We start from the raw sequence: 16,607 nt of genomic DNA, 5'->3' as shown, positions 1-16,607 counted from the left end.
ATGTGGAAAAACTGAATTTATTGTTAGAAGTACCTGGTACTTAGTGTTTAATAAACAGTCTACCTTCCTTTTGTGCTTCTTTCTGCCTTTCCTTCCCTCTGTCCCTCCTTCTTTCCCTCCTTTCCTCTTTCCTTCCTTCCTTTCTTCCTTCCTTCCTTCCTTCCTTCCTTCCTTCCTTCCTTCCTTCCTTCCTTCCTTCCTTCCTTCCTTCCTTCCTTCCTTCCTCCCTCCCTCCCTCCCTCCCTCCCTCCCTTCCTTCCTTCCTTCCTTCCTTCCTTCCTTCCTTCCTTCCTTCCTTCCTTCCTTCCTTCCTTCCTTCTTTCCTCCCTTCCTTCCTTGTTTTTGTGGTTCTGTGATTCTATCACCCACTCTAATTTGTCATGTCACTCTAAGATCAAGGTTCTTAACCTTTTCTGGATCATGGGCTCCTTTGGCAGTCTAGCGAACCTTATGAATGTCTTCTTAGAATGTTATTAAATGCATAAAAATATCAACAATCATTATAATAGAAATACAATACAAATAGTTAGGAAGGAACCCAATTATATTGAAATACAATTATCAAAATATAAAAATAAGACAAGAGACTTCAGGTTAAAAACCTCTACTTTCAACTTTAACCCTTCTGTAACCCTGCCTTCATCTTGATCTTTTGTCTCTAGATCTTTCAAAATTGAGAATCCCAAAATCTAAGAGTTCAAAGATTCATTGCTAATTATTGCAAGGGAAGAAAATGAAGTCCAGAAAATTTAAAATGTCTGCTCAATATCACACAGATAGAGTGGCAGGGGCAGGATGGGGATCCAAGTCCAATAGACTATAGACATTTTTCTGTGACTACTCCCTATTTTTCACGTTATACCTCCTCATTTTATCTACCATAGACTTGTCTTATAGGATCTTGGCTCATATATTTAAAAATGGAAAGAACATTTAGTCCTACCCTTTCTTTTTTTATAGATGAGGAAATTGAATCTGATAGCCTAAGTGACTTGTTCAGGGTCATACAGATAATATTTGTGCACAGCAGGATTTGAATGTAGGTCTTTAAAGCTTATTCTTTCTAATCTCCACAATGTTCTGGTTCACTCTAGGTAGATAAACTCATCTTTTTTTATGCATATGTCTCATTAAACCTGACTTCTATTCATTTCCCCTATCTCCCTGACACAAGGTTCTCTGTACTTCCTGCCCACATGCTATTACTCTACATATCAGGCAAAGTCCAGTTCAAGTATCAATTTTTCCATGAATATTTACTAGAGTAGTGAAGTCCTTTCTAATCTACTTCTCAGTGCTTATAGCACTATGCTTTAAAGTGTATTTAACACTTGGTTAGTGAGCAATTTATTAAAATAATCTTATACTGTTCAATAATTGTTTTGTATTTTGTTTCACTGTCATTGTCCCCCTAAGTAGATTATAAGCCTCTTGAAGGCAGGAGACCTATATGTATGTGTGTATGCATGTATATATATATGTACATTTATGTGTGTATATGTACATACATATATTTGTGTATATCTATGTACAAATACATGTGTTTGTATTTGTATATATCCCCCAAAATATATAGATGATGATTAGCACATAAAAGATGCATGCGGTGAATGACTGAAGCAGTAAGGCATGGGGGAGGGTGGGAGCAGAGGGGGAAAACATAGTCTTATAACCTGGACATCTTTCATGATACATTGAAAGTAGTATCTAGTGTACTTATTTTTTTTATAAAATTTTAATGCTCATTGATAACTTTTGTTTTTATCAAATCTTAATTTACTAAGATATATTCCTTACCCTACCTGACTCTAAAAAGCCATCTTTTATCTCCAATATTTTAAGGGGATTTTGGAATACCTTAAGCAACTCTCATGACAAGTTTCTTCCCACTCAGAGATATAAGTTAAAAACAGTAGGTTTTTTCTAAACTCCATAGCCAAAATATAATATGTTATAATCAATAACTTCATTTAATCTGTGGCTGTTTGATATAAGATAGTTACGTTAGAAAACATAAGTGATTCTTTTTTGTTTATATCATTATACTTTGTCTCTTTTTCTTTTCTGATACCTAGGACCAATCTTCTTCACTTCATTACCAGATTATTGTAATGGTTTTCTGGTTGATTTCCCTATTTCTTTCTACTCTAACCCATTTTCTACGCAGATGTCAAAGTGCTTTTCAGAAAGAGCAGGTCTGACCATGTCATCTTTCAACTCAGTAAATTTCAATGGCTCCTTATTCTGCCCAGTGTCAAATATAAAATGTAACATTTGACAGTGAAAACCCTTCATATCTTGACTCCTATCTTTCCAGTCTTTTTTCCCACATTACTTTTCTCCACATACTCTAAGATCTAGCTAGAAGGGCCTATTTGCTGCTACTCACATACAGCACACCATAGCCTGACTCTGTGCTTTTGGATTTTTGGCTATATACTGAAAGATGTAATGTAATATCATCAGAGTTTATATGGAAGAAGCATTTAATCAGATATTCTATTCATAAATTTTATTCCTTACTGGAGCTGAGAAATTATCTCTATCAAATAGGACATTTATTAAAGAATAAAGTCCATAGTAATTGTATGATAATGCTAATGCATTATCTTTATCGTAAAAATCATGTCACTTCAATTTTTCACATATTTGTTTTAATTTTAATATATAACAGGAAAACCTAGTTATGACTAAATTCTATTGATTTGAATGTCTCTAACTTCCATCAAAATGGTCACTCATCAATCAGTTGTCCCAATTGTTTTCATGTGTTTAAGATTTTCAAGTATAATTGAAATATTAGACAATTTTATGTTATAATAATAATTTAAGTAGATCAAAACTTAAAGAATTTGACAATCTATTTAGCCCAAATATGCTTCATTATGAAGAGAATCAGTTGGTAGAAAAATCAGTGAGAATTTTTTTCAAGACATCCAAGGAAAACTTGTATGCCAAAGGACTTCCCAACTGAACACCTTGAAACTGAAATTGAAATCCTAATTACATAGTTATCAACATGATTTAGTAGAATGGTTCTGACATTGTATAAAAATGAGCATGATGAGTAAAAGACATGACCAGTGAAAGAGGAAAGGAGTTATAAACCAGCAGTAATGATTGTTATTGCCTATTTCCATAAATGTTATTTTTTAAATGAGCTCCATTTTGTCAGTATATACTAAATTGAATATTGTCTTTTAAATTTTCCATTTACCATATTTATACACATCGTGTGGTTAATGTTCTTTTAAAATATGTACTAAGATGTCTATCATCTATCTATCCCTTAATTAATGGTCTTTTCCCTTGGAAGAAGTGACCTACTATTTCTGAAACTCTGCGACATACATTACTTCCCCTTGCCCTAAAGTAATTCAGTGATTTGTGCAAGGGGCATCTCCTATGTAAGACCTTTTCTGATCCATCTTCCCCACGTCCAGTGCTTAGTTTTCTTTCTCTACCCTGCTTCCCGAATTGAAACTGCTTTGCATAACCCATTCATTTTTACATTTGCATATGTATTCTCCTGCTCCACCCCCCCCCCCCCCCAATATAAATTCCTATTTCTTTTTAGATTGTATGTTGCCAGTTCCTGGCCAATGCCTTACACATAGTTGATAGCAAATGCATATTTGCTGAATTGAATTTGATTATTTTTATAGAAAAATTAAGTGACCCTATTTAAACGCCCTATTAACTTAAAATGAAAACTGTTACTTCTTTTTTAATACATGGAAAGTGTTCATTAATTTAAATGGTTTTCTCTGGAAATATATAATTCCTAAGTTGAGAACTTGAAAAATACAGATGGAAATGGAATCAAAATATATCTTTCTAAGTAAGGTCACCACACACCTATTCCTAGGTCAAGAACCTGATGATAAAACTACAGATTCAGCAGAAGGGGAAGCTGAAATTACATTTTCTTGTTTTTAAATAGTAACAACTTATCTCAGAATGGGTATCTTCATCCAATTTGGTAAATGTAAGCCACATTTCTTTTTTTATAATTTTCAGTGATTCACATATTTAGTATTTGCCATGCATGTTATAGAACAATTAATAGAGTTATATTGAAATACACATACAGTTCAAAACACACACAATACAGACAGCACAGACTTCACTCTTGCACTAGAGAAAGTAACAAAAAGAAGTACACTCACAGATAGAAAACTTGTTGCTGTTGTCTTTCCCTGGAAACAATTTAAATCCTCTAGATTTAAAATCTATGGCCTTTTTCACTAGTTAAGAAAACAAACAAAAACATGTATCAGGAAATACATTCTAAACGATGAAATTCAAGTTAACAAATTTTGTTAGCATGGAAGTATGCAAGTTAAAGAGACTGCTTTCAAAAATCTGGCATAGCCCACCACAGGAAAAAGTAGCAAAATAATGACCTTGAAAGGAAAAAAAAAAGTATTCTAACAGGGCTGTGAAGGTGATATGGATGAACAGTTCCTATGTGGAAATAATTTGTTTGGCACTATGCTGGGGATTGTAATTAAGGGCAAGTAATGGCAACCGTGTTTTCAATTTAAGACTGTAATCTTAATAGAAATAAAATAAACAAGAAAAATACATGATTAGATTTTTATACAGCTGTTATTTTTGCGAAAATATGAACACCTCCTCAAATAAGAGCCGGGGATGGTTTTCAATGTTTATTTCTTTCATTATTCAACTTAAGATTTATTTCATGTGATGGCAATACTGTCAATAGAAAGAATCGCCTGATAGTTGCTTTTTGTACTAATTATCTTGGCGATGGTTTATAAATTTATAGTCAATCATTTCCATTGACACAGAGGCATGAACCATACAGTATTCCTATGAGCCTTCAGAAACACTTTGAGGGCAAGCATTTGATTTTTTATCTAGAAATTATTCTACCTGAACACACTAACCCAGTGACTGATGTTTTTACTTTTGCTTTAAGTGTTTTATTAAAAATAAAACTCAAAGCAATTAAAGAGAAAAAATTGGAGAAATAACAACCTGGTTAAAAATAAACTAGATTTAAATACTTTTCCATATCAATTCTTTCAATTCAAATTGTATTCATTACAAATTGGTAGTCTCCTGAGATCAGGTAAGTTAGCAGTTACCTTGGTTCTACCTTTGGAAATATTTCTTTCTAATATTCTAAAATTGATTTTGGCCTCTTATCTAATTAATTAAAATTAAGGATAGTTTGATGCATTTCAAATAGAAGCGGTTACAAGGTTATGGAATTTAAATTATACTTTTAAAGGTCAAGAACAATTAGCTGAAAGAAGCAATTTTGAGTTATCCAAAGAATGGTGCTATTTGTTGGAAAGAACGTTGGACTGACCATTAGAAGATTTGAGTTTGGAACTCGTAATTTGAGCTTTTCTACACATTCCTAATATGTAAACCTTAGAAAAAATCATCTACCTGAGCCTCAGTTCTCCATTGCATATATAAAGTGAGATAGTTTTGTCATTAATTGATATCTATAAGTGACCTCAGAAGCCACCACTCACAAAAACCCGAATGTTATGTTCATTCAACTTACTGGTTAGAAAGTGGGTTACTGGATAGAATATCCCCAAAGTGCTTTTTCCTCTCAAGTGAGAGTTTATCATTGACTTGTTTGAAATGTTCTTAGCCATATTAATTTTACTTTAGATGTTGTGGCACTATATTCTTTCATAGCAATTCAATTTTTAAAATGTGTTTTGTAAATTGTCCTACAATTCCTCTAGGAGATAATGGACATATGGAAAGTCTCCCCATACCTCCTATTCATAATGGATTATGACTTTTAAATAACAACTCTGAGAAATGTATAGCAGCTTTAACACATATTTGAAATTCTTAAGGGAGAACTAGAAAAAACTTGAAGGAATGCAGACATAAGGAAGAAAGTAGAACAGTAAAAAAAAATTCTGTAAGATAGTAACCTGAAAGCTATGGAGAAGATTTTGTTTTTACAAAGAAATGATGTCTTTAGCTGTAGAAATGAGTAGAGAGTTTTTGTGAGTGTATGTGCACAGGCATATGTATGTACAATGGGTAAAGATGGAACTAGGATCATATCAGCAGATAGGACAGATTGTTATCATGGGGCATGGGAGTATAAACCGTGCATCACGCAATTATTTTGATCATTGTTCATCCCTGCTTTGGAGATTAACCTCTTTTTGGTCTTTTCCTACTGAATTGTGTAAGTATTATTTAGGATAGAAACATTAAATTTTTGGAGAGATGAATTCATCCAAATTATAATTCTACAGATTAAGCAGTAAAAAATCCAAATTGTGACATCATAACTTCAAGAACTATTTCAGAAATGGAGTTCAAATGCAGGATAAATTAATAACATTCTTCAATAAACCAAAAACATAATCTAAAAAACTACCAAAATCAAACAGCTTATGAAGCAAAAAAATAATTATGAAATTGAGCTACAAAATTTTTAAAAATGTGAAAAATACATATAGAAAAAACAGTATACACCAATCAGATTGGTTGACCTATTATAAGTGCAGGTGGGTACATATGATATGGTAAAACCTGAGGACACAGTAGTGAATATCATTATTGATTATGGGTTTTTTTATAAAATTTCTTTGTAAAACTGGATATCAGATGTTAAAATCCTAGCTGATCATTACACTCTTCTAAACCCCTTATTAAAAAAGGATATGGTTGGTTAGTAGAAGTAAACTTGACTTTTGTAAGCTACTTGAAAGTAGGAACTTTTTCATTCCTTTGTTTTTGTATCACTCATACAAGGCATAGGGCCTAACATATAAAAGAGAGGCACTTAATAAATATCCGTGTCTGCTTTATTCATTACATAGGGAATTATAAAGATGTAATATATGAATGACAATTGCAATCATGATAAAATTGTATATTGTTTTAAAATAGTTTCTGATGTTTTGTTACGAGTTGGGGCAAAAACATTTGACACTTAGGTCAATTAAATAAAAGGATTTTCTGTTTGTAAAATCTTTTTATTATATTTCATATTAACATCAGAAAGGGCCTAAGAAAATGAAAATGGCTGATTATGATGGTACACATGCCCATTTCTTTTCATATGTGAATATTGCCTCCAAACATTTTTGAAAGGCTGAACTTTCTCTCTTTAATGATTCTGTTAAATTGTTGTTGTGTTCGTCCTTTGTTGCTGAAAAAGACCATGATGACATCAGAGAAATGATGACATGGCTAACACTTGACTTTGTTTTGAGTGAAGGAGGGCTGTGCAGGTCACCAGCCTCACTTCTCCTCCAGAGCCATCTGAATCCAGTGAACTGATACTCCTCAGGATGACTGGAGATGACCCTGGATGAGATAATTGGGGCTAAGTGACTTGCTCAAGGTCACACAGCTAGTGAGTGTCAAGTGTCTGAGGTGAGATTGAAACTTAAGTCCTCCTGACTCCTGCACTGGTGCTCTATCCACTGCACCACCTGGCTGCCACGATTTTGTTAAGTATTATAGAAATAAAAGTTATGTATGTTCCTTGTTACTTCCTTTCCTCTTCTCTTCCTGTGTCAGCCACAAAACTTCAACAAGGTAAGGTGTTTTATTTTTCCCTTGATTTTTTGTTTGTTACATGAATTGTTGGCTTTTTAAACTTCAAGATAGAAATAGTGCTTGAAAAAATGATGTATTTGAAAGAGCAGCTCCATAAAATATCATGCTAGCAGGATAAAGCAGAAAGAATGTCAAATTTCAAATCAGTAGCTCAGGCTAACACCCAGCTCTAATACTACCTAGCTCTAATACTTAGTAGCTATTTGAAGACAGCCAATTTTTTTTTGAGATTTAAAATGGGAAAGGGGGTAACAATATTTATGCTCTTTCATTTACATGGTTATAGTGAAAATTACATGAAATAATGGATGTAAAAGCACTGTACAGTTTCAAGTTTTTGTTATTTGTATTACTATTATTATAAGAAGATTAGAGAGAACAGTGAACAAATACTCAGAAAAAATTGGGTTGTATTCCTGTGTCTGCTACTGACTAATCAAGTAACCAAGGCAAATCTATTAATCCCTTTGAGCTTTAATTTTCATCAGAATGACAACCCAATCTAAATTTATAAATGATAATTACTTTCATCCGTGATTATATTGATATTATTTTGAGTTAAGATACGGAAATATATATTACTTATAAACATGTAAATAAATACATTTCTATGCCTCTCTGTGTGTTTTTATATATATATATACACACACACATATAAGTGTTTATATATATGTGTATATATATTATATTTGAAGTATCAGATCTATTTGTATTGTTAGATGTTTCGCATTCAGTTAAGTCATTAGTGCACATGAATGAATAAGGTTTACTTTTTTTGTTTTTCGTAAGTGTGTTTGATTGTTACATCTTAAACCAGAACAGCAGGAATCTAGGTTTTTGTCAACACTTTTCTCATTTTGGCATTGAAAAAGCTAATATGTTCATAAACAAAAGATTGTTCTTCAGAAAAGAAAAACAATTTATAATTGTTCTAAGTGTTATTGCTTGCCTGGTAAATGAAAAAATTCACTTGGTCTTTACGGAACATAGAGCCTACAGTTCTAGTTTCATCCACGTTCCCAAAATGTAGGGATTATGATCGGACTTATAATTTCATTGGTGTAGAAAATTGCCCTGCCAATGCATGTCCGTACCTCTGCAACTTATATAGTCATACATCATTGTCTAAAGTACTGAGATATTAAGTGACTTGTTCTGTGTCGTAAAGCCCATATGTGTCAGAGGTGGGGCTTGAATTAAGATCCTGGTTTTGAGGTCAGGTCTCTATTCCAAGCTACCTCTGTTCTCAAGAGGAATAAAGTAAAATAAAAGGCAACATCATCATATAGAGAGGAGAACAATGGACTGAGAGCCTGGAGGCCTGAGAACCAGTTGTATATCTGCCACTTACAATGTTATTACTGTAACAAGAGAAAGTACAAACCAATCCCTTTGGGAGAGAGTTCATCTCACTGTGGAGATTATGACAGTCTTGATAGGAAAGACAGAACTTGGGCTTGATGTAGAACTATTTAATATGTTTATCATGACAAGAAAACTCATTTATTACAATTTGCTAAATGTCAGGAAAAGATTTATACTATGTATTGCTACATTGCATAACGGAATAACATCAGTTGATACCAAGATGTATTTATTTCTCTATGGGGCAAGTAGGCTTCCCATGCCAAGTCTTTTCCCACTGGTCTTGGTATTTGGAAGAAAACAGAACCATGCTGACTTACAACCAGCCAGACACTGGCTTCTGGGGAAGACTGTTGTATTTCAGGGAAGAGGGACAGAGCCTTTCCAATCTACTAGTTTTTCACTGGCTTGCTTTGAAGGAATTTAAGACAGGTGAACTTTATTGATCTTTTTTTTTTTTTTTTTTTTTGGCTTATGATCCACAAAGACTGGAGTAAGGAAAAGCAAAATATTATGATTATAAAATATTATATGCCTCTGTGCACAGATTTATTCTAAAAAGACATTACTTATTTCAAGAAAGGAACATAGTGTCCCCTCTCTCTGCTACCATAAGCCACAAGGTGAAGATGAAAGTGATAACTCTAAGTAGGTGAGCGAAAGTGGAAAAGTAGGAATATGCTTGTGGAGGAGCAAGTAGTAATCCAGTTTAGCAGTAGCTTTGTGTGTGTAAATGGGAGAGTGAAATAGTGTAAGGAAAGTAAATTAGGACTGAGCTTTAGTGTATTGAGTCAAATGCCTCATTACAATAAACTAAAAGAATGTAATCTTGTATCCTTTATCCCATTAAGTGAGATATTTGATTGTAAAAATGTGGTTATAGGGCAGTAGATGACTGTCCTCTTCACAGCCTTTTGTGGATAATAGTATCATTAAGCGATAAAGTAGATGTTGAATGCCCATTTAAGGAGTCTGGACTTTATTCAAGAGTAGATTGAGGATTCCTGCATTTCTTGTTCAATAGAGTTATATCATTCTACTTTATTGAATTTCCTAGTTAATATACTAGTATTGATTAGAGTAGGGAGGTAGAAGTTTTAGGCAGCCTGTTATAGCACTAGCCCTAAGTTATAACGAAGGGAAAATTTGGGTTATTGCTAGTAGAAATGGACAAGGATAGGACAGAAAGACTTACAGATAAAAATAAGATTTTCCATAAAATCACAGATTTAAAGGCAGAAGGAGCCCCAGAGGCCATTTAGTACAATCACTCTTATTTTATAGATGTCAAAAATGAAGCCCAGGGAGATTTATTGGCTTGTTCTGAGTCATAGAAGGGACAGCACCCTATCTACTATATAGGAATTGAGAATATGGTTGAGGAAGAGTTAAAGATGATTTACAGGTTTAGGGACTATTTGTCTGGGAGAAACATCATCTCATAATAGAAAAGGAGAATTCAGGATCAGAACAAGGCTTCAGATAAAGAGGAAGGGTTCTATATTGAAAACATAGATATAGAGAGACTGGTGAGATGTCCAGGAAGAAAGGAAGAGAGGAAATGGGGTGGGGTGGGGGGGAACTTATTAGATCAAAAGTAATAAGATATCTAAGAATATTGACAAAATATGCATCCTGGTTGTTCTTAACATCCAAGTTAATATTGAACTATTCACGGTCTCCATAATAATCATCCACTTTAGACTTAGAACATCAAAATTCCCTTCTGAGTGAGGACAGTCAAAGCACGTACTCTATCACAAGTATGAGGAAGAAAATGCAAGGCATTGTTACACCAATTTCCTGAAAAACCTCACAATAAAAAACAGACCACCATCATGCATATAAATTTTCCCTTATAATCTAAACATACATGAAATATAAACTTGGAACTAGAATGGAAGTTCATGGAAAAGCTATGCTATAAATTAATTTACTGCAAAGCCAGTTTTGTAGGAATGATTTGTCTAATAATGTGAGTTATAAAACAGGGCTGTCACACACAGAAAGTTAAGTAAAAGAAATCATGTAAGTATACCCTTTTGCAGTTCAATGAGAATTATTTTATGACACAAATTTTAAAACTATTTCACAATGAACTTGAAGGTAAACGATGAACAAATATGTAGGGTTATATAAGTAGTGTGATTGGAGAAGCTGAAAGGCATAGCTAATATTTTTTCCCTGAGAGTATAAATAACTGGGGATTTATACATAACAGAATCAAAGTAATTTGGAATGAAAAAGTGGAATTAGTAACGTGATAGATATTAAAAAGCAGCAACTACTTAATTTCACCTTTAATAAATACACTAATTTTAACTTTTAAAAATTTCTGTAAAAATGAATGTTGTATTTAAGACAGCCAAATATACTTCTTCTCCACACTAAATTGTCTTGTTTACTATCTGAATCATTTGTGTCTGAAGTTTTTGATTGATAGAAATAGAACCCCTAATATCTTTGTTAATAAAATTCATGCCTATATAAATACAACACTTTTTGTTACTTAAACTTAGAATTGTTAAGATTTAAATGTCTCTGTAATGATGCCTCCATTTTGCACCTATACTTAGGAGGCAGAAACATATTCAATCATTTCCCATATATAGAGGCTGATATCATCAACTCCACATCATGAAAATTTTAATGAAAGCACCAAGTATCTTTAGTTCAAAATATTTGATTTGGTGGCTCTATGCAGACCCATTTGTTATAAAGATTTATTTTTTTAATTTTATTTGCATTATCTTCTTAGTCAAAAAATCTTAATGATTATATGAAAATGTCAAAATCATACAATACCATGCAGGATTTTGAGAAATAAATATAAAAAATCAAAACCATTAACTTAGAAAAGAATGAAGAAATTAAATGTTCACACAATGACTTATGAAACTTTATTTTTGTAGTACATGCTAATCAAATCAAGTTTTTGATCTACATTGTACAATGTGATGAGGGTAAATGATTGGCTTACAATCAGGAAATTAATTATTGGATCCTGACACCAAAATCTCAACATGAATAATTTTAGTTAGCACCATCACAGAGATGGAACTAATTCAGGAAACTGCAAAACATATGTTGATGGTAGCAGATGTACCAGGTTTGCTTGGCTCCATAGACCTTGCAGTTATGGTGAAGCAGAAAATGTCACAACTAAATGAAAATAATGAGAATTTTTTAAAAATAAGTTTTGGGAGTTCTTATGATTTATTTGATAAAAGCCAATATATGATTAAAGTTACCATTTATAAGACTCACAGATATCCATACTTTCAGTGTTACTAATACTCCACTAATGGAGATAATACACTCCAATTCTTTTGGCATTTGAATTTAAGTTGAATGCCTAATTCTTATGTTATATTTGGTCAAGCAGGATAGTTTAAATTTGTAAAATTTAATTCTTAAAAATCCTTTGATACATTTTACAGCATTCTAAATGTCTATTTTTTTCTTTTTTTTCAGTCTCATCCTTTTCTTTGTCTTCTTGATCATAAATTTTTAACATAAATAAATATGCTACCCAACATGATACGTCAACTATGTGATATGTCAGCTCTATCAGCGATATAATGCATCTATCTATCTATCTATCTATCTATCTATCTATCTATCTATCTATCTATCTATATATGCATCCATAAATATATATATAGGCATGCTTGATACAATGTCTTAGGACATTTGCCTCTAAAAGGAGTTAATAATTTCAACTTATTTTATCGGAAAGGAAACAACTAATTAGTGATCATAATTGATGAATATCATTCATGTAGGACATAATACAGTATTTCAGTATCAAAGGGGAAATGGAATCATTAATGCACTTTTATTAATCCAAAATTACTAAAAATAATTTAAAGCTATTTGACCATACTTTCCTAGACTTTGACAAAAGTATAGACTCTATAAGTTTGAAGTTCTCACAAGTTTTTGACCATAGTAATATATGATTTTCTATCATCTGGGCTATACTTGCATAATGCACTATTTTTGAGACTGGCATAAAAGTATTCCCACAGGGCACATTAGATTCAAGCTGCTAACTTGCTAGACTGTGAAGAAAGCCAAGAATATCAACTCAGTCTGCTGGAAAGTTAAATTTAATATAGGATCTCTCCTGACCCATTCCCCAACTCTATCTCACCCTTGTCTCTAGGTTCTTCATTCAGTCATATTTCTGTCTGCCTATTTTACTCCCTATCTATCTGCCTATCTCATATGCTACAGGGATAATTTCACATTTAGGGCTATAAAATGGCTAGTGTTTATAGCATTTTCTTTGTCAGCTTATCTTCCTTCTGGGGAATATTTTGAAGAGCATTATACCAGAAGTAGGCAAGTTTGAAGTAAATATCTCTATAGGCCTGATAGCCTTTTCTAATTTCCATCATTTTAACTATTCTCTCCTTTCACAAATCATCATCATGTTATACTTATCAGTTTAATATTGAATCATGTCCAACAGAATGTAAGTGCTCTGAAGTGAGTATATATATATATATATATATATATATATATATATATATATATATGTATATATATACACATATATATATGTATATATATACATATATATATCTGTAAGTGTGTATACATATATGTATCTATCTATATATATCTACAAAAATACATATATATTATGTATGTATCTATCTATACTACACAGTGTATGTATGTATTTATGTATGTATCTACAGTGCCTAGTACTGTGCCTTGCTTAATAAATGGTTCCTGAAACACAAGCCACACCAGGTAGAGTAAATCAGAAGAGTTAAACTGTCTGGGCTCACAAGATGCCTTGTGGTTGATAATCTCTAGTGCCACCCAAACCAGATTAAAATGTAATTGGGAAATATTTTTAACAAAATAAAGAAAAATACAATATAATATGGATAATGTTATTAATTTTCTAAATCAATATGTGGAGATGCTTGTGTACAATTTAGTGCCCTACCTTCTTTCTTATTTGAGTTTGACACCACTGGAGTAGATTAAGTCATGAGTGAGTTTTTCAAAAGTTTTAGAGAGAAGAAGATAGAGAACAAGGTGACGTTAGGGGTCAGAGTTCCAGAACAAAATTCCAGAAAAATAGAATGGACTTCAGTGGTTTTCTAGTAGAGCTCTCTCATTTTATAGGGGAGGAGTCTGAGGTCAAGGGGAGATAGAGTGACTTAGGTTATGTCACAACTGTAGTAGTTACCAGACATGCACCCAGCTTCTCTGATTCTAAATCCATCACTCTTCCCACTGCTCTAATCAACAAAAGCATAAGGGGCCAATGTGAACTAGAGGACAATATTGCTGCAAAGCATGACATTATATTGTTTTTATGTCTATATAGTTTTAATATGTGCTCTAGCTTTTACTACTGAGCTATTTCAGAAACTTAACCCTCTGTTATAAAATTTTATGTTGGTCATTTCATTTTTGTTTTCCTTCTTATGAGATTTTTCTAAGTTTCAGAAAAATGCTTTATTTAGGAGAGGCTTGTATTCTCACTCCTAATATGGCAGAATATAAAAGCTGCCAAAGAATTAGATCAAACTAACCTTAACCTCTCTGATATGTCTCATTAAGTACAGTATATATAGGTTTAGTCTCACCAAGATGGTTGTTAACATTATCATGATTATTGTTGAAATTTAAGTAGTGCTTTGTTGTTTAAAAATAGCTTACATTCATTATTTCATTTGATGAAGAACCCACATAGCAAACCAAGATGTGAACAACGATATGTGGTTAGAATGTAAGCTTTATGAAGGCGTTGACCATATCTGATCTTTAATGTCCAAATAGCACCAAGGACACAGAGAAAGTCCCCATTAACTAGGTTGAAATGAAATACACTTTGATAAATCTTGCCTCATTCTTGTGCTCAGTGTAATTACTTATATATAGAATAGATCCTAGTAATTTTGCATAGGTACCTAAAATCTCAATTAAAAACACTGTAATCATGATCAACAGAATGAGCAAGATACAAGAAATTAATGACTACTAGATTTATAATCACATTGAGAAAAGAAATTACTATATTCATTAAGAACAATTTGATATTATTTACTTATTAGTTCCTTACATGCTTTAGAAGGAAAAAATTCAAACAAATAAGGAAAGGGATAGGTTAGATATCTTGTAAGTTCTATAATTTTGTATTTATTTGAAATCACCACTAAGAATTATCCAAATATTATTTAAAACATTAAAGCATGCATATAAAACAATGACAGAATGCAATATGTTTCATTATGAAAAATGATCCTATCTCTGTATAGCCAATGACAAACTGTTCTACCATTTATGCATCTTCTGGCCTTCCTAAAAGCTCTCAGGTTAATGGTATGTGTCCATTTTCTGCACAGCAAGAGAGCTATATGCTTTATAAGCATACAAGCAAGTACAGCACCTTGTAACAAAATTGGATGAAAATGGTCCAAACTAATCACAAATAAGATAAAAGTATTTAAGGGGTTGCAAAATTTCTTCATATCCCAAAGACAGCAGGGGTTTGCTCTGGCACAAGGTTTACTTATTTTTTAATAAGAAAAAAAAATGAGCAGTAGTTTGTCTATATTATCATCTGATTCCATCACTACTTATAAAGCTATGCACCCCCACATCGTTCTTATTTGCAGATCAAATCAAAAGTTATGAAAGTCAAGAGTATCTATAACATGATACACCACTTCAACCAAAATGGAGTTGCAGAATTAGAGAAGGAGTATAAAATCAATACAGATTTTCTAAAGAATATATAATATAATAAAAAATTGGATAGGATTTTCTGTCTTTTTTTTTTCTAATTAGGAATACAAAATAAACCTGGGCCATTCCTCTTATCAATAGTACAATGACCTTTGAGCATAATTTGTGGAAAATGATGAACGACGATGATGACACTGTTTAGCTTTAGTCTTATAACGATCAGTCTGCATTCTGGATATGAAACTATATGAAATATTGCATATGATCACCCCTCATCTCCTGTGTCCATATTTATAAACTGTAGAATGTTGGGTAATGGTAATATGGATTTTTTTAAAGCTAGGAAATTGTAGCAACCTGTTAAAAACTAGGAATGAAAGTAATAATATGTTGAATTGTCTAAAAGGAACTATCAAATAATTAAAGGAACGAACTATGTTAGGTTGGGAGAAAATGGTAAAATGTAGAAATTTGACTGAATTGATCAAGAACAATATTTTCCTCCATTAATAGGAGCTGGCATTTGTATAGTGCTTTATGGTTTATTTTTTTTAACATTTGATTCCCTCAACAAATCTGTGGAAAGAGTAGTATAAGTGTTATTAATGCCATTTTACAAATCAGATTTGAAGACATTCCATGTCTTCTCCAACTCTAATAAAATTAGTCTGATAAAGAACAGATTGAAATGTAGAACTTCTTCCTAAACTGTACTTTTCTCTTATATAGTCATGACATGAATTAAGTTGAGAAGTTGTCTGTTTTTCAGAAGACTTTATTATAACAAAAATATTAAAATCACAAACCTGGGACATTATCAATCTTTAATGCCATGCCCTGGAAAGCTTAGTGTAAATAAATGTCTAAGCATTTTCCCTTAAGGGAAATTGTCTTGGTAGTGTATAGTTGTATGTAGTATAATACAAAGAACTCTAAATATAATG

The 16,607-nt window shown here is 32.4% G+C and overlaps 1 protein-coding gene across 3 annotated transcripts in view; it reads right to left on the bottom strand.

Moving 5' to 3' along the window:
- The window catches only part of CSMD3 (CUB and Sushi multiple domains 3), a 1,632,969-nt gene that overhangs the window by 948,970 nt on the left and 667,392 nt on the right, over positions 1 to 16,607 (bottom strand). For 2 of the 3 annotated variants that reach the window (XM_072603249.1, XM_072603250.1), the window contains one exon: positions 4,170 to 4,247. The exons of the other annotated variant lie outside the window; for it this stretch is intronic. In XM_072603249.1, coding sequence (XP_072459350.1) covers positions 4,170 to 4,247 — 78 coding nt within the window. The remainder of the gene's footprint in view (positions 1 to 4,169; positions 4,248 to 16,607) is intronic. 3 annotated transcript variants of the gene reach the window in all.

The sequence above is a fragment of the Notamacropus eugenii genome, chromosome 4 (genome assembly GCF_028372415.1).
Source record: "Notamacropus eugenii isolate mMacEug1 chromosome 4, mMacEug1.pri_v2, whole genome shotgun sequence".
Lineage (NCBI taxonomy): Eukaryota > Metazoa > Chordata > Mammalia > Diprotodontia > Macropodidae > Notamacropus > Notamacropus eugenii.
The sequence above is the reverse complement of the archived record's forward strand: the minus strand, read 5'-3'. Positions and strand labels throughout refer to the sequence as shown.